General features: G+C 49.1%; 1 protein-coding gene across 4 annotated transcripts; it reads left to right on the top strand.

The window, feature by feature from the left end:
- LOC131663537 (protein CBFA2T3) lies at positions 1-25,902 on the top strand. 4 transcript variants are annotated; one of them, XM_058934002.1, is made up of 11 exons: positions 1-100; positions 337-430; positions 2,772-2,964; positions 12,848-13,152; positions 18,064-18,488; positions 18,595-18,741; positions 21,480-21,733; positions 24,310-24,662; positions 24,800-25,141; positions 25,225-25,541; positions 25,615-25,902. In XM_058934002.1, exons 4-11 carry the CDS (start codon positions 12,873-12,875, stop codon positions 25,900-25,902), a joined length of 2,406 nt encoding a protein of 801 aa, XP_058789985.1. In that variant the 5' UTR covers positions 1-100; positions 337-430; positions 2,772-2,964; positions 12,848-12,872. The 4 variants fall into 4 exon arrangements, with proteins under 4 accessions (XP_058789985.1, XP_058789984.1, XP_058789983.1 ...); XM_058934001.1 differs by having other exon boundaries at positions 15-430; positions 2,897-2,964; XM_058934000.1 differs by lacking the exon at positions 2,772-2,964 and having other exon boundaries at positions 15-430.

Here is a 25,902-nt window from a genome sequence, read left to right as displayed (position 1 = left end):
CGCCGGCAGCCGGGCGAGCGCGAGCGTCACCTCTTCCCTCACGCCCCGCCGTACCTACGTCGGACCTGTGCGCACAGCGCGCACAACGCAATATCGCCAGGTGTACCTGTCGCCTCGTTTGCGGCTGATCCACGCCCGAATACACCATCCGAATTCCGCTGCCACTTGTGTTTGTTTGTTGTTTTGTTTGTTTGTTCGTTCGTTTATTTATTTCGTTTTTATTTTTTCATTATCGCGCGAGTGTCGTTACGTTGCTCGTTTGGCAGTGTCGCTTATTTTCTTTCGTTGGATTGTCGTCGAATTTATTATCTATTTTTGTCCGTTCGACAATGACAGCTGTAAATACATGGAGCAAATTATCCGATGATTGGTACTGCGGTATTCTTCGGTGAAAAGTATCGCTGATTTGGCCGCTTGCAATTTCGAAACGGTGAGTACTTGTTTTTCAAATAACTCATTTACTTCGGTCAATATCAATACGAGCGACGCGTTCGAAGATACGAACGACATATACATACAATTATACATACACGTTAAGCGAAAGAGCCTCGACTGACGAATCACGACAACCAAGCTAACAGTCTGTCGGGGGTCGCCCGCGGATTCGAAATAAGGGCTGACAAGTCCCAGGAGCGCGCCAACCTTTAAGCTCGCGAAAGCTTGGCTAAGCGAGACAGCCTCCAGGGTATTCCAGCACGCGCTGCACCACGTGCAGCAACGTCAGAAAAGAATCAGGAATTGTCATGGGGACGCACGAGAGTCTCTCTCCGATGCATTACGACATTAAGATTAATGCATGTTAAAGTAAGGTGATGCTTCAATTACGGCGGCAGAGATTAATTCTAATAATGCTAATGCTCGGATATCAATTTACTTGGGTTTGTTAGATCTTACGCAATTATATTTTCGGTAAAATTAATATTCATTAGCAAACTAATGCTCGATTGTAACATTTTGTCACATAAGGTATATTTAACTGGTTCTAAAGTTTTTTAACTGTTTCATTACTAAATTATTAAATAATTGGAGAAGACATAAGCTGATGACTTGTCCTAATGAATTATTGTAAAACCAAGTTTCTAAAGTAAGACAAACAATGTCATTAACAATATATTAGTTCTTTTTTTTGTGTTTAACTAAAACTTACAAATGATCGGTAGAAAGCATAAGATTAATGATTATCTCAGCTACTTTCAAAAGTTCAGAGTGAGAATAAAAAATGGTCCTCAGTGTGTGTTTTGGAATTCAATTTTATAGTTTGAATTTTATGCATAGTTTTATTACGTCGTTTAAGAAATGCCGAGTTGTACTGAAACGTCATACATGAAAATCCTATTGCACGCGCTTTACTTTAATATTTTTAAAATTCAAACTGATTTTGAAGTCGTATATAAAAGTTTATACACTATTGAATGATTTGTAATTTGATGTTTTGGACTTGCTTAGTTCAACCAATTCTTCGTCAATAGAATTATTTTGCAAACCGAACCGCAGTGAAATTTCATCGTAAAGAGAAGGGTTTATTAAATAAAAACAAAAGTTTGAGGACGCACGCTTAGAGCTTGCACTAACACGACACTCGATTAATTATTATTATAAAGCAAAAAAAGAAGTAAAGAAGGTGAAAAAGATGAGGGAAGAGAAGAAAAAACAAAAAAAAACAATTGACGTCGAAATCAGAGCGTAGTAGCGTGGGCGCATAGGTGCGGGCCCGTAGAGCCGTCAGCTGCAATGGCTCACTCCTTCTTCGCGCATCCGAACCCCCATTTATTTGGACAAGGAGCCGGCGGCAGCGCGAGCATCTAGCGCGCGCTTGCGGATTAACGGAGCTTGCACCCGTACGCGGGTGCCGCCAGCAGCAGCACATTCCGCTTTAATTATCGAGCTATTGACGAACCTTTCTTTTTCGGTATTTTCGCGGAATATAATTACCGAGTCTTTGCTTTGGCTAGACTCGTTTTTTCCATACGGGCCTCTCCCTCCCCCCTCTCGCTAGCTCGCTCTCGCTCTTCGTTAATTGAATTTTAATGGAATGAATAATCGGCCTTTGAAAGGTGCTGGTGCACTTGATAGGTTCAAGCTTGAGCTTTTAAACAGTGTGTATGCTTCTGTCAGGCTGTTTTCATTCCATGTCGCTTGACAGACTTTTTCAATTGACGCTTTTATTAAAAGGAAAACAACTTTCATATTACCAAGTGGTCACTACCTGAAGTATACAATCAACGATACATTTATTCGAGTTTTTCTTTAACCGAATGTTTTTCTTTTTGCTATTACCTTAAGAAGTGTTTTATAAGATAACTTCGATAAAAAAAATTAAAATGAAAAGAGAGAAACTTATTGCTGTATTATTTAGCCAAGCATATTATAATTCACATATTATAATCTTATGAATTATAATCTTTTGGCAAATGTTTGCATTTCAAATTATAACTCAATTGGGAATGCATATCGAAGTTCAATGAATATTACTTTTCTTATTTATTTTTACGTTCTAAAGCTATCCACGAACAAAAATTGAAAATAAGTTTCTTTTTAAATTCCGAAAAGTATATTATTATTTGCTATTTCGGAAATTCCGAATTGTGTCATTCAACAAACTAGAAAAGCAAAAACAATCATATATTATTAGCGTACTCTATGCCAATTAATAAAGATAATGGAACGAACTCAAGATAACTAGGTCAAATCATAAAAAAGTAAAGCTGATTTATATCCATAAGGACTGACGCAGCCTTTCTTTTCCATTTCGAAACTGTGGCATTCGCTAGAACTAATCTAACGAAAAAGCCAAAGCCACCGACGATATAATCACATTGTTGACAAGTACTAACGGACTTCAATTCAATTCCGCCTCTATAACTGTCACGCTTCATCGATAAACAACGCAAGAAAGAAAAGGGAAAAAAAGGCCGAGCAGAGAGGGGCAGAGTCAGTGGCAATCGACACATCAGTCGAAGGCTGGTAAGTAAAATATCAAACAGATCGAAAGACATTCGGTTCGACTCGACACACGGCATCCGTTACCGGCGTTACCGGGCGCGGCGAACACGCGAAATGCGACGCAAAACCGGAGCTGGCAAAGCTTTTTGACGAATGAAAGCGATTACGAGAGCCAGTTGCCTTACACAGAGATTCGAGCTCGAGCTGTCTTCCTCGACTGGCAAGCTTTTAGCTGTGCGCGCGTGTTATACCGAAGTATTATATCGATTAGCTGTTGGCAACAGAACAGCGAGAGAGAGAGAGAGAGAGCGAGGTTTGTCGGGGCTGGTTGGTGGGCTTTGGCTTTCCTATATTATTAATCTTTGCCTCTCTCTCTCGAGCCGAGCTTTACGAGCAGCACCCTCGCGAAGCTGCCACATACGCGTCCGTCGACTCTCTCTCTCTCTCTCTCTCCAGTCAGGTGTTACGGGCAGCTTTCGCGGTTCAAAGGAAATCCAGACTCGCGGGCTTCCCTACTCTCTGCTAGTCCCAGACCCGACACACCGACTGCGCGCAGATGTTGCGCACCTCTGGCAGGTGCACGTCAGCCGCCACCACCAGAAGCGCGCGCGCGCACGCCGTTTTTGACTTCCATGCAAAAACAGAGCGGTGCGCTGTATGCGACTACCGAAAATGAAAACTCTCTTTTGCCGCCGAAGGCTCTGCGTATGCGAAGCGTACCCCCTCCCTCCCCCAGGGCAAGATTTGCCATTGCTATGAAAGTGCACGGGCGAGGCGCGCGTTTGTTTTTGAAGTTTCGGAAAAAATAGATTGGATCCGCTGAGGCGCTCTGCGGCGGAGGTTTCGAAACTTGTTTAGAGCTGTTTGCCGCTCGCGCTGTTGTTGCTTTCCTCTGGGCTACGCGCCTCCTCCTGCCTGCCATACAGCGAACGTTCAGGCAAATTACGCTCTGTCGCTAGATCACAGATTGACCCGTGCTATCGATATTCCGGCCGGCGCGAAAGCGATAGCTCGCGATCGTTCGCAAGGACGCCACGCGATTTGCGACTCAGCAACGTTAGTCCAGCTGAGTTCCGACGCCTGCGTAGAGCAATGAGAATCGACAAAGAGCGTCGCGGAGACGAGCAGTGTAGCCGAAAAAAGACAACAAGGTCGTTCTCACACTTCCGGAGGCGGAAGACAGAGAGACAGAGAGAGGGGAGGGGGGAGTCCACAGTCGAAGGGAAAATAGAAAGCTCGAGCACGTGTACGGCTGGCGCTGGCTCTGGAGGCGTATCTGGATTCCGGAGCGGCGTAGCGTGCGATCGCGCGTAGAAGCGAACGTGTCCCCCTCCTCCTTCCTCGAAGCGGATGTGTGTACACGCGGTTTAAGCTCTCGAAGAGCTACAGCTGGCGAGAGCTTGCGCCGCGCGCTGACGGACCATCTGTAGCCTTGGGGTGCACCTGCGAACTTCCTTCGATATTGCCCGACACACATGCGGCTTTTCTTCGCTGCTGGGAACGCCGCCTATGTGTGTGGCTGCTCGAGTGCGGCCGGGCCTTCGACTAAATCTTGTGCGCCAGCCGACTGCCTGCTGCGGCCCCAGTTTTCCCGATGCGACACTCGTTACCCGCTGCTAATATATATATATATATATATATATATATATATATATATATATATATATATATATATATATCTTTTCCTTTTTCTTTCCTTTTCCTTGTATTTTGCGAGTGTCCAGAAAATTTGTAGTAGTTTTACATCAATTATTTATGTCGCGTATTACTTATTTATTCGAAATAAATAAACAGTAAGCTTCTTACAAAATTGCCATTCATTTGACAATTCAAATGAATAATGGTTAGGAAACTAAAGTATGATTAAATGCTTTCTAACTGCCTACAGTATCGCGAGTGTATATATATTCGAATTTGTCATACACAACATTTTCAAAGTGTACGGTCGAAAATTTGGAATTGTGAGTTCATTGTAAAAGTCTCCGCTAAAAGGCATATTAGTGACACCCACACCATTACAAAATATCCATTTAATGAACTTGATTAAAGCTTGCGAGATGTGTGTCAGTTATTCGATATTTTACATTTGACTTGATAATAATAATTCCTGCTGAACCTATATTCTTGACAGCGTCTGGTCAAGAATAGAATAACTTGTTAATAATAGAGAATAGAATTGGGAATAGAATAAGGCTTAGAATCATAATCGTAATCATTTTCATTGAAGTCAAAAAAGCTAAGCTTTAAATCGGTTAAAATATAAGAGTGGGTAGACATTCACGAGGAGACAATGAAAAGGCCACACCTGATAACGACAGAGTACCGCCAGCAGCGGCGAGAGAGTCATCATCAATCGGTGAATGGCTCTGTCTCACTTTCTGGGATTCCGGTGCGGCTTCGCGCTCAAAACCGCAATACAAAGAGCGCGCATGTATATATATATATATATATATATATATATATATAAGTTTTTTTTTTCACGGTACGTCTGGCGTTGAAGCCCGATTGATTGACATCGCAGAGCAGCCGGCAGCAGCAGCGCGAACGTCGATGTCGATGATCTCTCTCGAAAACCACCGACGAATAACACAATTCATCGCGGCCCGTTTAAACAATTTCGCCTCGGCGCTTCGGGCGCTGCTGCTCTGCGTTCATCATGCCGTTGCGAGCTACTACTCGTGGAAATGAAGGAAAAAGGAGCCCTGTCGCTACCAGGTTTCCATGTCAGTTACAACACCGCTAATACCGCCGCTGCTATGTACAACGGGATCAGTTATAGCAGTTTCGAGCTTTGATGTACAACGCCGCGCGAGCTTTTGTTCCTTTTATTCGTTCGACGTGCTTTTTGCCATCGACTCTCTTCTTTTCCACTGACTCGTTGGATAACCGCGGCGAGACACCGTGATCATAGCAACTGTGTCCTTATTCGAATAGTAATGATTAAAAAAATGGAATTTGCATTGACGTCATTGCGAAAATATCAATATTGTGGCTAAGCGTCTTCCGCTATTCCAAAGCTTTCTCGTGTTCTCGAAAAAAAAATAAATAAATAAAACGAACGTGTAACTGCTTTTGCGGTATATGCTCATCGCGCATTTTTCGTCTATGAAATTTGGCTCAATCGACTGAGCACGAACTGTGGGGAATGTGCGTGCGTGTGATGACGGCCCCCAGTTCATTCATAAATACATAATGATACGTTCGTTTGTCTCGAAACCGATGAAAACGTTCCGCAGAACGAAAACATCTGTTTAACGTGTACACAAGTGTTGACCGGAAAAGTTTTACTCGCAAGGCGACATTTGCCCAAGTGTCTTTCGTACAATTAATACATTTTCTTCGATTGGAATGTTACAACGCAACTTGCTACGCCATCGACCACTTTTTTCAAAATTACGTTACAATCGAACGTGAAATTGATATCGCGGCGATAATCGACGAATATCGGATAGGATAGGATACTGACTGGAAACGAGAAAGGTTTGTGCACCACTTGAATAACGTTATTGTGCAAATAATACATTTGAATTTCGACAAATTGAGTTGATAAATATATAAATCGTTCTCGCAAGTACCAGCATGTATCATCTCTCGCCACGATAATTTTGACCGCGAGCGTCATTGAAAGCGCGACATAATTAATGGCAACGACAACGTTCAAACGGTACAAAACTAAAATTTAAAAAAAAAAAAACATGAAGCGCAAATGGGGCATGGATCAATCGAGCCCAATGTGAAATTATCAGCACGGCATATCACCGATGGAAAAACGCGGCAGAGATCGAAAGCTCGACAGCAGCGACAACTGTAAAATGCACCTCGCATAATAGGCAGCGGGTGGGCTGCACCTGCATTAGCCGTCGTCACATGTGGGAGGGCACGTGGATTACGCAATATGAGGGCTGCGACGTCGTCGTAGCCAGGGCTATCGCGTATACAATGCCCGCGCCAAGTCAGATAAAAGCTCGCGCTCGCGCGCGACTGTGCGTGACATTTTTATAATGAAGCTGCAGCGATGGCGAAGAGTCGAGTCCTAGTCAGACATCTGGCCTCTCTCTCTCTCTCTCTCTCTCTTTCACTCGCGCTCGTTCTAATATTGGAAATTTTAGTCAGAGATAGAGAGAGAGAGAGAGAGAGAGAAGCTCCTCGAGCAGCACGCCATGTGCGGAACATATGTATAAACACAAGCCAGGCTGTTGCCGCTGCGAGCGCGCCCGTTTAAAAAGGCTCGTGTGTATATATAAAAGGGGCGGCGATCGATTACCGAAGGGTTCATTCGACGACGTAAAATAAAAGGGGACAGACTATTGTGACCGCGATTTTTTTTTTTTTTTTTCATCGAGTGACTTAATTAGCCGAGTACACTTAAAGGGTTCGTTTTTAGTTTCACCGCTGCTGTGCTGTTGTTACTGCGGTTGTCGTGAATGACGGAACTAGAACGGTCGAGTGGCCTGCGAAGGTTTTAATGCGTTCGACGCACTGTTCTGCCTGTCTCGCTTTTTCTCCGTCTGTCTGATAACAGCTGTTCTGGTTATATTATTTTTAGGATTTAAATGGACGTCACGCGAGAAGTCAGCGACTGGCGTATTTTCATATTAAATCCTGGGCATTAAATCGAATTCCTTTTCCACGAAATTCTGCGCGCAAATTAGGAATCGTCACTGCTATCGAGGCCTTCATTTTTTTGTCTGTCGGCAATTTAGTTACAAGCAATAAAAATTACGAAGTGCTTATCAATAACTACAAAAATTATGAAAATTTATGAACTGGCATGATTTCAGTTGGATAGCAAACATTCGTTCACAATATTTAATGTCAAGGGCAATGAGCATTCGATGCTTGAATTAATCAAACTTTTAAATTAAAAAAATTATCTGGAACAAATTACAATTGTAAATCAACGGAATACGAAATAGATAATCGATCATCGAAAGAAAAGCATTAAGTCCATCCGTTAATGAAATAAATGCCAATATTGCGAAGGTGCTGGAGTAGGGTGAGGAAGGGGGGGGGGCGAAAAATGCTAATAAACGCGCGCGGGGAGGCATCCGCAATCAGCAGCGGTGGGTGGCGGCAGCGCCAGCGAAGCTGGCATGTGCGCGCAAAGAGTGATTGCCTCGAGAGGCGAGGGAGAAGAAAGAGAGAAAAAGAAAACAGGCGCACATGCGGACTGCGATGTTGGCTGGTGGGCGCTCGCGAGACGGGAAATCGCGAGGAGGCGGCGGAGGGTCGAGGATCGATTGGCGCACACCCGGCGTGCGTGTGTATGTCGGTGTGTGTGTGTGTGTGTGTACTTGCCGGCAAGATGTTTTTCATCTGCGGAATCTAGCGGCGGCGGCGACAGCCGGGATTTCGTAAGTCACAGCAGCAGCGCTGCCACATCTGGATCCTGACAGCGTATATAAGTGTATGCACGGCGCACATGGCACGGCGACGCAGAGAATGAGTCACGGGCGATATTGCAATCTGTCTCTTTCTCTCTTGGCCCGTGGCTACGTGACTTTTACATAGGGCCAAGTGTCGCCTCGAACTTTTCTAATTACCGCGCGCTCGCGCGCGCGCGCGAACCGAGAGACTGCAGCTGCGAGAAAACGGCGCCCACCGATCGAAATAGCAAGCAGCCACGACGAACCGGCGCAGCAAAAAAAAAAAAGAAAAATATAGCATCGCAACGCGCCGCCTGCGCGCCACCGGCTGACGCGCGCGCGCGACCGACTCCGCGCCTGCAAAAAGCTCTCGATTGGCCTCGCGCGCACTTTGGTTCTGTATATCGGGCGAATAATTGCCAAAGCTCAGGAAGCTTGTAATGAGTTTGGTGAGACGTGATTTTCTACGGCACAGTTGCCTCGATTATTTGCGCGACAGAGCAAGAGAGGGAAAAAGCCTGGCTCGTGAAAGCTCTGATTAAAGTTTCACCGGGAAATCCACGGATTTTGCGTTGTGGCACGTTTATCACTTTCCCGCTGGCGAGGAGCTGGACGATCAGCTTGTTTGCGTTGGCTAAGCTCTTAACCGACTGTCAAGCCTCGTTTATTTAACTTTTTTTTTCGAATTCGGCAATATTTTGATTGTATTTTTCAAATGTTGAAACGAATAAGTTGTAACATTATTTCACAAGTGGTTTTATATTAATTATTTTGATAAATTTGCTTCAAATATTGGATTAATCAAATGTTTATCGATATTTATACATAGAAAAGTTGAGATTGTGTTTTGGACTGTAAGCTTGTTTCGAATTTCATTATTAGAAGACGTTTTATTGATAATAGCATACTTAGGGTAGAATCTTTATAAAGCGAGAATAAGACACTAATCATTGAATAATTAATTTTTCCTTAAACTTGTTCATTTCACCTTCCTCTTTTATACGCAAAAGATACTTCGACGACAGCATTGTCGAGTTGCTGATTCTTTTCCAGCTCTATTTTTTTGTAGCTAACGAAGATGTCTTATATTATTTTTTCAGATGAATGGTAAACGGTAACATTTTACTCGTATGACTCACATCTCTTAAAAGTACAATAAGTCGCAGTTTCGAAGCGCCGATTGTTATGACTGGCTCTGAGATCGGCATCAACAAAAGTAATTTAAACAAATTTTCAAATTCCAAAGGCAGATAAAGAGCTCACGTCGCAGACGGAAAACTGAAAAAACACAGCCGTCCAGTCAAAATAGTCGTGTGCGGTTCAGATCTTTTGACTTGCGTCAGCAGAAAAGAGAGTGCAACCGCACTCGCGCTCAACTATCGTCAATGAAGCTACAAAAGCTAAAAAAAAGGAAGAAGAAAATGTAATCACTGGATCTTTTTGAAAAGTCGTCTTCATAATTAAAACATCCACGGAGCGTAAGCCTTCGCGCTCCTGCAATAACGAGTGACATTTTTTTCCTTTATCGGGAAAAAGAGTTTCGTCGACTTTTTCACTGTTGCAAATTTCGTTCAAAGAATTTCATAGGTCTCTGTTAACGACGGCCGTTCTATCGTTGTGAGATTCGCGCATTGCCAACGAGAAAGCCTCGTAGTTGCGAAGCACGACGGGGCGCGGAGAACAGTCCGAAAAATCCGCCCGAGACGGGTATAGAGAAAAAGCGAGCGTGATGCGTGCGGACGGAAGCTGCCGAAGTGGGCAGTCGACGGGCAACGAGCAGACTTACGAGGTCGGGACCGGTAACGTCGGTGATGCGGATTATCGGGTGTCGCGAGCATTAGAGTAATATGGCACGCTGACGCCGTTCGACGAGCAGACGTGGAACGAAACGTGGGGTAATTGTTTCAATTTACTTGGTGTTGCGTGTCGATAACTTTATTGTTAAACATAACCCCAACAGTTAGAAAATGAAAAATTCAATAAGATTTCGTGATATGAATCTTTAGAATGTAAACGATTCGCAGGAATTTTTTCAAAGTTTACTACTCAACAATTCTTTCGAATAATCGTGACGTGAAATACTCTTGCAATCAACGGTGAATATGTGAAATTATATCTTAATATTAAAATTTTGTAAAATCAAGCTGTACTATTTATGATCATGAGAAATACTTATGAAAGAAACGTTATTTATTAAACATGACGTTTAAAAAGGCTAATCTTTCAATTCGTTTGAACACTCCAAAATAAAAGATCTAGCGTTTGCATCTGCAAGTCGTTTCTGCACGCAACTCTTTTCAACTACCTCGTTTATAGCAGAACCAGTATTTTCACGAATCTTAGAGAGATTATGATTTGTTCATCTGTTTTTACTTGAACCCTAGCATGTATGGCACCATTGAACAATAGAAAATGATACCATGTTAGTCGCGAGTATAATATAAAGAGTTAAGAAATGATTTAGTCTTTAGAATGTTTCTATGTTTTTACCAAATATTGTTTTCCCAATTGAAGGATCCTTGCGTCATTTATTACTCATCACTAAATTGATTAATAAACATTCGTGAGATGGAGCTATGAAAATATGCTAAATAAATCATTTTAATTCAGATCTTCGATGTTTTGCATTAATAAATCGGCGCTGCAAGCCGAGTAAGATATAAATTTGGACATCTGTTCATCAACGATTCACTTGACTAAGGTTCCTTTTCACCAGCAGATCGTTCAGTCGAATTTGATTAGCAGTGCTTCGCAATGTCATTATCGTCTTTCCACTTTCTCTTTTCGTCAGTGCTTCAGACATTCTGTGATACTATGGTTTAAACATTCACGGTAAAAAAATAAGAATCTCAATGCATTACATTACTTGCAAAATTAAATGATTATAGTGACAATTAGTTGTACGTATTTTGATTTACAGTTGATACAAATGTAAGAAATAATTATTAACTTTGATCCATTTTGAATATATGTTTGTTAAACCCTAAATTATTTTCGAAACAATTGAAAATTGATCGGCATATCTTCAAATGAAACTTACCACGAAGCTTCGAATTGGTGCTCTTTACGCAATTTCGCACCCGACCGCGCCTGTTCCAATTTCGCCTGCGGGACCATCCTCTTCTGCTCTCTATCACGACGAGCTTGTCCACAAGGGGATATAAAGCAGTTCCATGACTGGATCGTGTAAATGTCGATGAGCAAGCGAGACAGAGAGAGAGAGAGAGAGAGAGAGGAAGAAAGGAAGCGTGTGACTTTTAGCGTGCATTTCTCGTTTTTATCGTTTGTTTACGCGGATACGTTTTGAGAAAGTTTCTATAGTATTACATAGCATAAATGATCTTTGATTATTTATAGCGCACCGACTCTTTAATCGACACTCGAGTCATGCCTATTCGTGACTTGAGTAGTTCATTTTTGCAACATGCATAAGCTGACGCTTCGGTGTTTACCTCACGAGGCTAACCAATGCAGTTGATTCACGGATAGACGTACGGAAAGTGCCGATTTGAGTTCAAATTAGTTGTAATATGTTGTACGACACATTTTAAGTGGCCCATTATTCGACGTCATGATTATCTCACCGTGCAATATAATAGACTATCTCAATTAAGTCCCATCTATATTATTAATTGAAGATTCTTTCAATTACTGAACTACCGTTTTTCTCAATGATGAGTATAAAGCAACATGATACTTCAAAGCGTAGGCTCCATTTACGACAACCCATTTCTCTCACATGTTCAGCATCTTTCTTGGATTGCACAATGCCCTTAGAACGACATGTTCTTTTATTGGTAACATTAATTGATAGAAACTAAAAAATATATTTTTACCTGCTTCATTATCGACGGAAAGATGAACGACTTTATAAGGCCGTGGCAACGAAGGCATCGACTAACAATGGAACAAAGAATCACCAGGAGTTTTTGAAAAACATTGACGAAGCGCATCGGGGCAAGAAGTTGTCACTTGCAGAACGCGCGCAACGCAAAGCAGTGATTAAGCGGGCGGCGCATCGCAGCCTGGCAAAACTAATGGGAAAACGCGCGACGCCGGCGGACTGGTTAAAAGGGCAATCGGTATGCAGGACGCGGGGGCTCAAAGGACAAATCCGCCGGAGCACGTATATGACGCTCCGGCGCTCTGGAATCAATCAAATTCGAATCGCGCAACGGGTGCCTCACGCGTCTCTCGCCTAATGCCGCGGGCGGCGCGTCACGATTTTTCTTTGCGCGATCCCGAGGGCCCAGCTCCCTCCCTCCCTCTCTCTCTCTCTCTCGCGCGCGCGCGCTCTCATCTTTCGCTCGTTCGGACTCTTCTCGCGATGCTTTATTCCGTCGTTTGAGCCGCCTTCTTCACGCTCGCCTCTCATTCGGAATCGTTGGTTCGTCCGGTACAATGCGCGATCGCTCCCAAAGAGAGAGAGAGAGAGAGAGAGAGAGCAGCAGCCGGCCATTGCGCATCGACACGTTACGAATAAAAAAAAAGTAATGGAAACGACGATAATCGAAGGCGCACATGTGCGCTTGTTTCAGTCTGACACGAGCCAGCGATCGCAACATGAAAGTAGAGAGCGGCGGAGTGGCTACGAGCAGCGGCGCGACCACGGTGCTGCACAAGATCAAGGTCAAGGAAGAGGCCAAGGACTGCTGTCCGACTCTCATCCAGCAAGGCTCGTCGGCGCCCGTCACGGTCACGTCCTCGTCGTCGCCGCCGCCGAGGATAGGCGCCATCGCCACCATTACCATCAGCAACTGCGGCAGCGAACTCGCCGCGGTCGCCAAGCACACTGCCGGCGACGCTTTCCCCGTCGATCTCGATCTCAAGAGCCGAGCCAAAGGTATATACTTTCTCTCCTTGTGGCGTCGAGGCGCCCCAACCGAGTAGCGCAAGGTCAGCTCGCCGCTCCGGGAGAGCCGATCGCGAGCCGCGACGTCGAGGCGTATAACGTGGCCGACGAAATCTATATACGTCCTCGAGCCGCGCGGCTACAGTTAGCCGCCCGCGAGTGATTTTCGGCGACTGCTCTCTCCCCGCCATGGGGGCACCCGCACGGCACTTATCTGCCCGCAGGCGTCGCCACCGACGCGCGCGCACTCTCGGATTAGTAAAACGCCCGCGCCGATGCGACTTCCAAAGACAAGTGTACGCGCGCACTGTTCGCTCGGAAAGTGCCTCTCGAGGGGGATATCGGCCGGCGGATTTTAGGGTTGACGCTACCCCAATGAGGATGTGCTTTCGAGTACTCGTTTCCCAATGAATGCGCGCGCGCGCGTACCAAAAGCCTCCTCTATTTGTATACGCGACCACGTGCCTGGATTATTAGAATGCTCCGTTGGCTTAGCTGTTCGCGTCTCGTTGCTTCGACAGATCACGTAGTGTCCGTGCGTACGGGGTCATTTCTTTCGAATGGCACGGACTGTGACTGACTGATTTCTGTGATTCATAATATAAAAGCATACTTGCACCGCGTGCTCCTCGTTTCGCTCTATCGCGCTTGTTTTTATTTTGCGCAAGACGCTGAAAATACAGCAAATCGTATAGAACTGAAAAATTCTATGTGAAACGAAATGCAGCTTCATTGGCAAGATAAACGCTATCGTACTCGTTCTCCTCCGCAAAAAATAGGCCTCGCAACGGACGGTCCCGGAAAAGCGCCCGGTGAAAGGGGAGCTTTTTTTCGATCCATGATTTCGGGGGAAAAAAAGTAATTAAACGAAAAGCTCGCGCGCAGGACCAAAATAAACCTGCAACATAAAACGTGCGAGCGGTTGGCAGCGGCACGTGGTGCACAGTATCAGAGGCGTTCAGGCTCTGGCGATACTTTTCTCCTCCTCTGCCTCCTCTTTGCGCAGCGTGTACACACACGCGCGCGCGAGCGCACACACAGCGCGCTCTCGAGGCTGATGTCGTCGCCGTAGAGTGGGTAGAGAGAGGGAGAGAGAGAGAGAGAGAGAGAGCAGAGCAGTGCCTGGCGCCGACGCGATAAGACACGTCCGACACTTTCCTGCGCCCCGCTGATAGCGCGCGTACGCGCGCTCGCGCCATGCCAGAAACTGACTGACAGAGCTTGCAGCGGCGGCGGCAGCGTGGAAGCCCAAAATTCGCCGCCGCGGGGAGACTGCCGTCGCCGCCGCCGCTGCTCAAGCGCAGATTATCCGCTGTGGTTTTGCCCTCGCGCATACTTTGCGCGCGAGAGCGACGGGCCGTTTCGTCCGTCGGACCGCGCCATTCGGGTCAGCCCGCGCGGCCCGCGTCGCTCGTTATCGCGAGCGGGCCAACGGAGTCGCGCTGCCGGCGAGCCGTCCTCTTGCCAAATCTCGCGTCCAAGGAAATACGGCAGCGTCAGCCCGCGGCCGCATTATTCGCGCGCGCGAGCTCCCAACTTTTCAATTTAAACTTTTCGTTTATTAAAATCAGCCGACGTCTCCGCGCCCGCAGCTGTCTCTGGCGCGCCCGCGCGTCTTTCGGAATTCTTTATCCCTTGATTCCTTCCGGGTCGGGAGATTGACTCGAACTTGCCGGATGGAGAGTGCGACTGGGAGGGAGACAGGCTAAGAAGGAAACTGCGTTGAGCGAGCGAGATAGACGAGGTGAGGAAACGATGGAGAGAACGCGAGCAGGAGGGGGAGGGGGCTCGCGATCAAAGCCATCTGTTGCATTGTCCCGGCAATTAGGAGGCGACAGCTGAGTCCCGCCGTACTTACTTCCTTCGGAGATCCTCAGCCTTGTGCGCGCGCTTTCCCGCTCGGTCTTGTATGTACAGCTTGCGAGCGAAGCGAGCTTCGGTCAAAGGTACGCTGTGCAGGCTCTCTTTTCCCGCATCAATTGCCTCATCTCGTTTTCTCGCTTCTTCTCTCAATATTCTTATATACTTGTAGTTTTGCGATCGAGTTACCGTAGCCGATTGACTAGTCCAATTTTGCTATGATTTGAAAATTTTTAAGTTGCAAATTCAAATTCATGAAAAAAAAATGCATGAGCTGTAATCAAATGCACCTGTGTTCTTAGCGATTAAAAACGCCGTACGTTTTTGCATGAAGTGGCTCTCCGAAAAAAAAAATTAACGACGAATAAAAAACGAAACGAAACAACGTCAGCCACGTATAAGCAAAGGCAAACAGCACTTCCGTGAGAAAATCCCCGAGAGAGCTTAAGGGCGTCTTATCGCGGTGGGCGAGCAGCAGCAGCAGCGGCGACGGCGGCAGCAGCCAGCACACGGCAACGCATAAAAGTGGGATAAAAGCGCGCAGAGAGCTGAGCGTCGCTGCGGGAAGTAACAGCTGGCCGAAGGGACATAGAGAGTGGCGCCAGCTACGCAAGCTCGCTGCAGCCAAAGCTAGCATTTCCGTAACCGTGTCCTCCCCACCCCCCTCTCGCCGCTTGTCCCTAGGACATACGTACACCTACGTACTATTTTACGCGGATTTTGCGAATCTCTTCCAAAAATTGCGAAAAGCACTTGGTCGAAATGACTTTTACATACGGCTCTTTAAAATTCTTCGTTGTCCGGATTGGTCGGGAAAATTGTTCGTTCGATACACCATCGGCAGATGTCGGCTTTTGAAAATTAATATAATACGAAATCCAGAGGCGCCTTTACTAATGGAAAGCTAACCGCTAATTGTTGATATTATAAGGTTTTAAGGCTGAAAACATGACGTGAAGTGTAACGGTATGATTAGTTGAACGGAGAAGAAGCAGTCCTCGCTGAGCAATTCACAACGTCATTATCGAAACGAAGTCATCCAGCAATTTTCATCTCGTGAACTACGTTAATTGCGAAGTGTCTTTAAAACTGGAATAAATGCGATAGATTTGGAGCTGAACCGACCACTTAATGATAATTTCAGTAATAACTATAGACTCGCGGCATCGCCCGACTTCAAAAGCTACTCTCACTCGCACGACTAATCACATCATAGCTGGCAATCATTATACGAAAATGAGTTATTTCCGCAGAGCAGCGTATAAAAAATATCCCGCAAGGTGTGTCGCAACCTACTCAGCGGCGCGTAGCACGGCTGTCGCGGGCGCGGGTTCGAAACGCGAAAGGCGCGCGCAAGTCAGCTGCAGCGCACATACGCGCGCCAGCGTAAAACGAGCCGAGGGAGATGATTGAGCGGTGCGCGCCGGGGCGAGAGACAAAAAGCGCGGGATGGCTTACGGCTAGGCGAAGTTGCGCGCTTGGCTACAGGTAATTACCTGCTCGCACCAGGTGCCGTCGCCGCCGCCGCCGCCTCCGCGATGTCGCGTCTTTTCTATACGAGCACAGGCTCGCTCTATCCCGTTTCAACTTCTAGGCTATTTTCTCTCTCTCTCTCTCTCTCTCTCTCTCTCTCTCTCTCTCTCTCTCTCTCTCTCTCTCTCTCTCTCTCTCCGTGCCAGCTCCCGATCTGCTTTCTCGTGCGCTTTCCGCCCAGCTCCCGGCGACGTTTCGACCGCGCGGCTGAAAGACGTTATTGCGCTCACCGCCGACGTCGTCATTCGACTAACGCGATCTTTTGATCTTCGTTGCTCCTCCGAAGCGACATATTTATCGTTCGGCCGCGCATCCGCGGGGGCATCCCGATTGAATTATTGCGAGCGCGCGTAATTGCCCTCGCGACGCGAATATAGGCTTGGCTTTATTTGCGCCGCGTGCCAAAACGATCGCGAGAGACGGCGTTCGTCCGTGGACGCGGCAATGAAACCCAAATGAGCGCGCGCGCGGGCTTTTAATGGGACGTCGCGCGAACGGTCTTCTCGCGCCGGGACCTCGCGCGGCAAGCGTGCAACCGTGCACGATCGATCGAGGATCGATGCGCATGCGGACGAGAAGGGAAAAAAAATGAAATAAAACGAGAGAGCCGACTTGCCCGAAGAGAAAGGATGGCCGCGGCTGCGCACGAGGGAATCGGATTATCCTTCGTCAGCAGGACTTTTACGCGATATCGTCATTGGGCTTATTGCGCGTTGTTTACAGCAGCATAGCGCATTATTATCATTATATTCCGCGGGGCCGCGTATAATAAGCTCTCTCTCTCTCTCGCCGAGAGCAAGTCGCCTCCGTTATCAGCGTGTCTACTCCAGCCCTTCATTGTTTGCCGCGAGCAGATACATCCCCCCCTTCACCCGGCAGGCAGTGCGCGTGATAACGTACATAATAGCAGTGTGCGCGTCGGGGCTGCCCGGGAAAAAGACCGCGCGCGCGCGCGCGCGCAAAAACGGAAAAAGAAACGAAAAAAAATAGGAGAGATCGAGCGCGTATTCTTTAATCCTGACGGCGTTTTGCTGCTTTTTTTCAGATGCCAGATTACATTGTCGTGCGATTGTTTGACGCAGTCCTCTCTCTCTCCACGTTGGTTTGGTTTTTCTTTTTATTTATTTAAGCGAATTAAACCCCTTATCGGGTTGCTTTGCTGTCACATGGTCTAATCTTCATTTTCAATTTGAGAAAATGCTGTTGTACTCGATAGGAAGCGTTTAGTCGAGAAAATAGTTCATTATCGTTTGATAAATTAATTTGATAATTTTTGAACAATAAACAAAAAGAAATGAATTGGCAGTACACGGCATTAATACTATGCACCTTGTGTTATTTTGCCCACGTAACCGTATCCCGCTACGGTGCGGTGTCCAGACTACAACGAAAGTACACCTGCTGCGCGAGCCTTTAACGGAATTGAAATAAATTAGCAAATTCCCTTACATAAGAATCATCGGGAAGTACTTTCGCTGCGAAAGAACCTTCAAAAACTGTATGTTACAGCGCAAACATGCGACAAAATTCCACCACGAGAGGATGCGAACGGTACGGAAAGTCGTGGATCCTCGTCACCTTCGCCATCGTCATCGCCAAGCTCGCAGTACGCCCAACCGACGAAGTCGCAAACCGCGCGCGCCAACTCGTCCTCTTCGGCCCGCTCGCCGGAAAGTGACGACCAAGGCGCAACTTTGCAAATCCACAAAAGTGAATCTCAGACGAGCGAGGACGTCACGGGGGCGGCGACCAACGATCATCGACTGGACGAGCCGAAAAGCGAAACTAACGGCACCTCCGGCGCTCGATGTATTTCGGCTATTTTCACGGCGCACAGTAAGCTCAGAAGGTTACTCGGCACCCTTGTACAGTTTGCCACAGATATATCGCCGGACACGGGTGGCAGTGTGAAAGCTTTGGTGCTTAATCTGTTGGTGAGTTTACGGAACGAGCGACTGCAATATATCGAACACCACAATTCGCGATAATCTCTCGAAAGAAAAAACCGTACGCGTGAACAAATTCTTGTCCATCTCGCAGAGTGGATCTCTGTCGGCCGAAGAATTCCACTCGGCGCTACAGGAGGCGACGAATTTCCCTCTGCGCGGATTTGTGCTGCCGTACCTGAAGCACAATCTGCCCTCGTTGCAGCGGGATCTCAGCACAGCTGCCAGAACGGATAACCAAGTGAGTAGAAAAAAAAAGAGGGGAGAGAGTAAAGAGGGGGGCTCTAATTAAATCCTTTGGAGTGCCTGCGAAAACCCTTTTACTGTTTACATTTCGCTCGCTAATGGAAAAGAAATCCGTGCACTTTGCAATTCGAAATTAATTCAAACAATGAGCTGGTGCGCACAGGCGCGCCGGGACAAAGCGTCGCGAATGATTTGTTTCGGCGTCGTTTAGCAGTGGGAGAAAGACATCTGACGCAGAAATTCGGGAACAATAACGTCGGCCTTCATTTCGATGAACGAGATTCGTCGACAATAAAATCAATTGACCCGGCGTCTCGCGCTTCCGCTGAGATTTCTTTTGGCCGGAGCGTGAGCATAAGCCTTCGATCGCAGTGAAACGACGGTTTTCTTTCCGTGTCACTCCGAGTATAAAAGCCGCGAGTGACTGACCTCACGAGGGTTGGATGCTTTATGATGTTACTAGCCCAGAGTGCCGTAAATCAGCGCGCAAAGAGCCTCGCCGCACTGCCGCCACCAGATGTATCTCACGCCCGCCAAGGCAACTTGCTTAATTTCAGATTCTTCGTTTGGGATGATTTCGCGCGGAGTTAGCAGTCTTGCAGTTAATCAATTGTCGCTACGTACGAAATGTCTCGTATACTTGTTCTTTTATAAAAATCCACCACGACTACTCGACGGTACTTCCTTTGTCGCGTCGCTCACTTTTTGGACTTGTGCGCCGTGTAAAAAGTAGCATTCCTCGCTTTCGTATAAAACAACGGCGAAGCTCTTCTCGGAATGACGTTGAAACAGCCACTGGCAATTCGTCTAACGTGAATTCGCAACTATAGTACATTTTTATGAAGCAATTGCAAATCGACGTAAACCTACGCATAGTTCAGGAGGCATAAATTTACTTGAGAACGGGCATTTTTATCGGTAGCGGTAAATCGCCCGAGCTTTCAAAGTATGAAGTACAAGCCGCCGAATACGCGTGCGGCTGAACGCTTCGTAAACAGAGCGTAGGCGCTCGACGAAGAAGGACGCACCTGAGCTCTCGGCGCGGGCAAATATTTCTCGCAGCGCGCGCTCGCTGGATCCCCTCGGAGCCAGAAGCGCTGCAGCCGAGCGCACTCGCGATGCTTGGCAAATCCAACGATCGGCCCGGGCGTGATTAGCGAGCGGGGCAATAAGCGAGTTGCCGTGGCGATTAACTCAAAAGAACAATAAAAAGGGGCGGGGGTCTGGGAGGGGGGGGGGGGGCGTGCGGAGAGCGAGTGCGTCACCTGAGCGCGACGCATTCGAGAGAGGCAAAAATAATATCGGAGAAGGAGATCGCCGCGGCGCTAGAGGCAGCGCAGCGAAATGACTGCGAAAGCTGGCGCGCTTGGCGGCCGCTTTTCTACTTAAATTGTACGTATATATCAGAAGGGGCCTTCGCCGCTCGTAGGGTGGCCAGCTGTTGCAGAGCGTCTCAAGACCTCTCGCTCTCTCTCTCTCTCTCTCTCTCTTTCTCTCTCTTCGCAGAGCATCAGCTTGGACGGCGACGGCGACGCCGGATAACGAATTGCAAATTAATAGCGCAACATTTACATTTGCCTGGCTGCCTTGCCGTCGCGATATCGCAACGACGTATTCTTTTGTCGCTCCTCCGCACCTGTGCGCGCGCGCGCGCACCCTTGGCGTGTCATTCGCCAATGATACGTATTTCACCAAAAAGAAGATTAATGCGGTGCGCGTCGCGTCGGGCTCGCGAACGCTCGCGTGAAAGTGGGTTACGCGCGAATTCGTTAAGCTCGCCGGCGCGAGTGCGCCCGGAACGTTCGGCCGTGGATTATTACTTGATCGTCGATTAAAGCATACGCTCGCACCTGAGACCTAGCCGCCGCGCGTGAAATACGGGCCGCTCGCCCTTCTTTCCCCTCCCAAGATAAAACGCGCGCGAGTCGCGCGAAATGGCAAATAAAAATTAGCCCGAGAGTCGTAAAAAGCTCGACCTCGTCGAGCGCTCGGGGCTCGGCTAATAAGAAAATGACGGGTGAAAAGCCGCGAAAGTATCGATTGGCCGCGCGTTCATCGCGCGAGACCTCGGAGGGCAGAGGGAGACGCTGGCGACGCCGACTGCGCGCTCTCTCTCTCTCTCTCTCTCTCTCTCTCTCGATATTGAATTAGAAGCGATAAATCGCGCGAGCGAGTATTAAGAAAGCTCGGAGCGGCGCGCGGACAAAGTAGCGCCCGGCGCGAATATTAAAAACGAAACTGATTGGCCTTCCGCGGACGTTTATGAAAAGCCCGTTGCGCCGCGTTTCCATCTCTCGCTCGCTGCAGCTGCGGCTCGGCGTCCGATCGCGTGCCGTTGTTTGCCGAGCGACCGTAGTCCGCGCGCTGACGCGATGTCGTAGATTGATTACGGTGTATCAACGTTCCTCTCGCAACTCTGCGTTTGCGCGCGCGCGGCGAAAGCTCGACTCGTCGAAAGAGAGAGAGAGAGGGAGAGAGAAAGAGAGAAAGGCACCGGCAAGTGACGCGGAAAACCACCGCGGAGCGGTGCCTGGCGCACCGGGCCACAAGTTCTCTGACGTGTACACTTGCGAGGGCTCGCGTTCGCGATACACGTGCGCATGTAGCCACCTGTGGCAACATGCGCGCAAGTGTTGCTCCATATTCGAGCGAGCTCCCATCTCCTAAGCAAACGCAGGCGGCGCTCCGACAGTGGAGTCGAGCTAGGCGCAAATCATCGGTTTTGATTGGCAGACGTGCACGCAGTACCTGCGTGCCAACGAGAGCGCGATCCTCGAAGCTGTGGGTCTCACCGAGTCAGCGGTCGAGCTTTTCGCGCCGCCACCGCCGCCCACGGTGGTCTCCAGTGCCAGTCTGCACCACCATCACTACGCCAGCGCGATGAGACCGCTGGTACCCAGTGCCGCCTCCACCCCGGCGCCGAGTGTCGCCGCGCACCTCGGCTTCGCCGCTGCGCACGGCCTCAAGAGGAGGGCCTCCGACGCGCTGTGAGTATCGACTTTACACCGAATCTCGTGTCGTTGGTCAGAGGCTGTCGCGTCGAAGCGCGCGCGAAACCCCAAAGTAGGCGAACTGCAGCCTCGATGCGCTTGACAAACCGAACGCACGGTGAGAAGGGCAATCGATTGCCAAAGCGCGCTCGTGCCATTCGTCAAAAAGACTCGTCGTTGGCATCGCGCGGGTCGTGCGCACCAGCCAGCACTGCCGGTCAATGTTCGGGATCTTATTTAGCCAGCTGATTAATGCACCAAATGACATTCAATTTATTATGGCCCCTGACAATTATCTAACTCATAATTGTCCTCCTGATAAGTTCGTTTATTGCGATTTCTAGCTTCTTTCGCGTTGTTTTGAGACGATACGCCACTTTGGCTGCCCTAGCCAGTGGAATGCCAGTAGTACGCCTCGACCGCGATCGGACGACAATCGGAACAAACGCAACTCGACGGAATCTACAAACATACGAGAAGAAAGAACTCGCGCTCAGACGGCTTCACGGCCTGGCTCTGTTCGAAAGATCTTCCAATCAGCGAGTACCAAACGTCGCCGCTCGATCGACCTATTGCTGCCGGCGGCACACGCAGCTCGCCGCCAATCCCGTTAAAACGAGCCGGCGCGTCTAGCTCGGGCGGCGTCTGTGACGAGACACGCGCAGCCTTCCCCGAGTCAACAGTGATCAGTCGATCAGGTAGCGGGTCGTTCCGCGCTGAGAAGCGCGCTAAACAGGCGGTCGTCTCGGAGCAATCGAACGACGCACCCGAAAGAGAGAGAGAGAGAGAGAGAGAGAGAGAGAGAGAGAGGCGTAGCTGCGTGGGCGGCCCGCGATCGTAAATTAGAGGCGCGCGGGCAACGAGCGCGGGAGTGGAGACAGTGTCTTCGGGCCCGATCAATCGGGAAAAAGTGAGCGAGCTCTTGCCAAGCCGCAGGGCGGCGAAAAATCTTGGCCGGCGTCCACTCGGGCGCCGCAGGTGCGCGCTCGAGCGTCGTAATAGCCATCGCTTTGGCGGCCGGCGTTGTCGCGGTTTTTGTTGCCCGGTGCGCGGGATGGCCTTGCCCGCGCGCCCTCGCCCCCACTCGTTTTTAATGCGCACTTCACTGCCCCATCCATAAATTGCATTATATGCATTTATATATATCTATATATCAGTTTCGCGTCACGATCCTTTTTCGCGCGTCGTGCCATCTATCGTTGCGTATCCACTGCTTCCGGTCCAGCGATCGGTGCGCATTGATCACTGAAACAGCCCGTCGAGACTCTTGGACGTGTATGCGCGTTCCATTGGAAATGTTCGTCATTCCCATTGGAAGCTCGTGCTTCGAATGCAAAATCGCATTTCTCTAATGAGTAGAGCTGCTACGTCGCGAGAAAAAAAAGGAAGCCTTGGAGGGCAGGTTGTGCGCGCATATAATAGCACACCCTCGCGGAGCTCAAAGGCGGCGAGGCGAAGGCGACAAAACGCTCGCTCCAGATATGCCGAAAGAGAGAGAGAGAGAGAGAGAGAGAGAGAGAGAGCCGTTGGATGGCAGCTTCTCTCTCTCTCTCTCGCTCGCTCGCTCTTCGCGTCCTCTCGATACGTCTGCCGCTGACGTTTCCATATATCACGCGCCGCCCCCGTACCTTAACCTCTCTCTCTCTCTCTCTCTCTCACCCTTTCACTCTCTTTCCAAGTTGCGCGCGAGCGCTGTTTTCGAGTGCCTATCGGCACCCTGCTAATATGCCAGCCGCACGCCAGCTCTCTCCGAAATTGAATTGGGTCTGTGGGTGCTGCCACCACTTCACGCCAGTCACACGGCCGGGTTCGCTTGCGCGACGCCACCAAGCCTTTTCTTCCAGCTCTACCGACGCGCACCTGCGCTCACGTCCGCACCTGCACCTACTGATCCCTGCAGCCAACGCTCTCTCTTCCGCGAGCTTCTCTCGCTTGCCATGACAAAGCTGTACTTGCAGCTCTTTGCAACACTGTGCGCTTTGTCTCTCTCTCTCTCTCTCTCTCCTTTCTCTCTCTCTCTCTCTCTGTTTCTCTGACGGATAGAGGGTTACGAGAAAATACTTATTCCTATCCGCATTCCTTTAATCACGGGTCTTGTGAAAACATTTCTAAGGTCAGGTGCGCATAGAGCTGAGTAACTTTCTTTTCCGTTTTTTTATCTTTCAACGGCGATCGAAAGTTTTTAATAAGATTCAAAAAGAGACTGAAGTTAAGGAGAATATTAATTAAAAGTTTTACTTCAACATTCGCGTGAGAGAATTGCAAAACTACATGCTTCTCGACGTACGAATCCGAACAATAACACTAATAGGAAAAAGAAAGACGACGCCTAAAGTTAAATTTATTTTCAAAGAAGATGGGGCAACATTCGACAATACTATTATGAATGCATCGATAAACTGACACCTAGTAGTGACTCAGTAAACGTAATATTCGTAATCTATTGAAAAAAAAGCTCATCTTTCGTCGTTTTATTGCAATCGCCAGCTCGCAAAATACCTCTCCGCAATGAAGAACGAGCAAACCCCCATCACAACACGCAATTGTCCAAATCAATCCAAATTTGTAAGCAGCTACTACGAGAACGGTGCAGCATTCGACGAGGGCCCGCCATACGCAAAGCGCTCTGCCAATCCATGGACATCGCACTCTCACCATCACAATCAACAACCACAGCAGCATCACCATCTGGCACATCTGTCGCATCATCAGCAGCAGCAGCAGCAGCAGCAATCAGCTCATCCAGATACAGCTCCGTACTGCTGGTACACTCAGCCCCTGCACTCGTCGGTCGCGGCAGCGGCGGTAGGTCATCCGCTTGTCCCCAACCTCGTGCAAGCTGGCGCCAGTTACGGCCCGCTGACCCAGTCGCAGTCTCACCTGCCACCCTCCCATCAGCCGACTATCGCTCACGGAAGTACGCCCGGTGAGCTGATTTGATTTGATCCTCATAGCCATATATACGCGTGCACAATTGAAAGCTTGTAAAATAAAAACAAAAAGAGGATCGTCGCTTGGTCCATGTTGAAAAAACGCGATTGCTTATTTGATTGGCACGAGCAGCATCGAGCTCAGCGTCGGCGCACAGCGGCTCGGACGACGAGTGGAAGAACATCCACGTGATGTTGAACTGCATCCTGGGCATGGTGGAGAAGACGAAGCGCGCATTGGCGATACTGCAGAAGCGCGGATGCACGAGTCCGGCAGCGCCGGCGACCGGAGCGTCGAGCGCCACGAGCAGCCTGCAAGCGCCAACCCCGGCGCAGACGAACGGGGCCCAGTCGAACGGCGAGAACGCCACGGCGGCGGACAGAGACGGCACGTTCAAGCGACTCTCGGGGGAGATCGTCGCGCAAACCATCCGAGCTACGGAAGACCGCGTGGCCGAAGTGAAGAGACGCGCCGGTAAGGGGCGACGATTGACTCGCCAGGCTCGTTTGTCGGCCGCGCTTCAAATCGCGCTTCGAATCGCGCGCTCGCCTTTGCAGAGGAAGCCGTGCAGGAGGTGAAACGGGCCGCGATGGCCGAGGTGCAGCGAGCGGTCGCTGCGGCGATGGCGGAGTCGCGCGCGACCGAGCGCTTGCGAAGTCAGCGCTACCTCGACAACCTGCCGCTCAGCCAGCAGCAGCAGCAGCGTACGGCTCAGCAGGTCATCCGACCGAATTCGTTCCTGCGCCTGGCCGAGACAACTGCCTCGTCGGCGAGGACTGCCGGGGCGACGTCCGCCGCCGCGGCTGTCACCGCTACCTCGTCGAGCAGCGACGACGTGGACAAGGAGCCCCACCTCGGCAACGCGATAGGATCGGTGAGTGTCCCATTGCCAGCTTTGCTTGCGCGCCGCTGGAACTTGGAATGATCGGTCACGTGCGAAACGACAGAGCTGCTGGAATTGCGGCCGAGCAGCCTTGGAAACCTGCGGCGGCTGCGGGATCGCGCGCTACTGCGGTTCCTTCTGCCAGCACCGAGACTGGGAAGCCGGCGGTCATCACGCCACCTGCCGATCGACGTCGTCGTCCACCGAGCAGCACCAGCAGGCACACCAAGAGCGTGGCGGATCGACGACGCCGAGCCCACCGAGGACTGGCAGTGCTGCGAGCGACTCCGATGTCACTAAAACTGCGACTTCGTCAACCTCGTCCGCGAGCTCGGTCCGCTCTGTCAAGTGA

Source organism: Phymastichus coffea, unplaced genomic scaffold (genome assembly GCF_024137745.1).
Source record: "Phymastichus coffea isolate CEN01 unplaced genomic scaffold, Cenicafe_Pcof_1.1 PCOF00036, whole genome shotgun sequence".
NCBI lineage: Eukaryota > Metazoa > Arthropoda > Insecta > Hymenoptera > Eulophidae > Phymastichus > Phymastichus coffea.
This window is presented reverse-complemented; position numbering and strand designations above follow the sequence as displayed.

Coding starts and splice junctions, on each gene's coding strand:
- LOC131663537 (XM_058934002.1), top strand. CDS start 12,873: ATGAAAGTAGAGAGCGGCGGAGTGGCTACGAGCAGCGGCGCGACCACG. Junction 21,734..24,309: donor AGGAGGGCCTCCGACGCGCT/GTGAGTATCGAC, acceptor ATTTGTAAGCAG/CTACTACGAGAACGGTGCAG. Junction 25,542..25,614: donor TCGGCAACGCGATAGGATCG/GTGAGTGTCCCA, acceptor GCGAAACGACAG/AGCTGCTGGAATTGCGGCCG.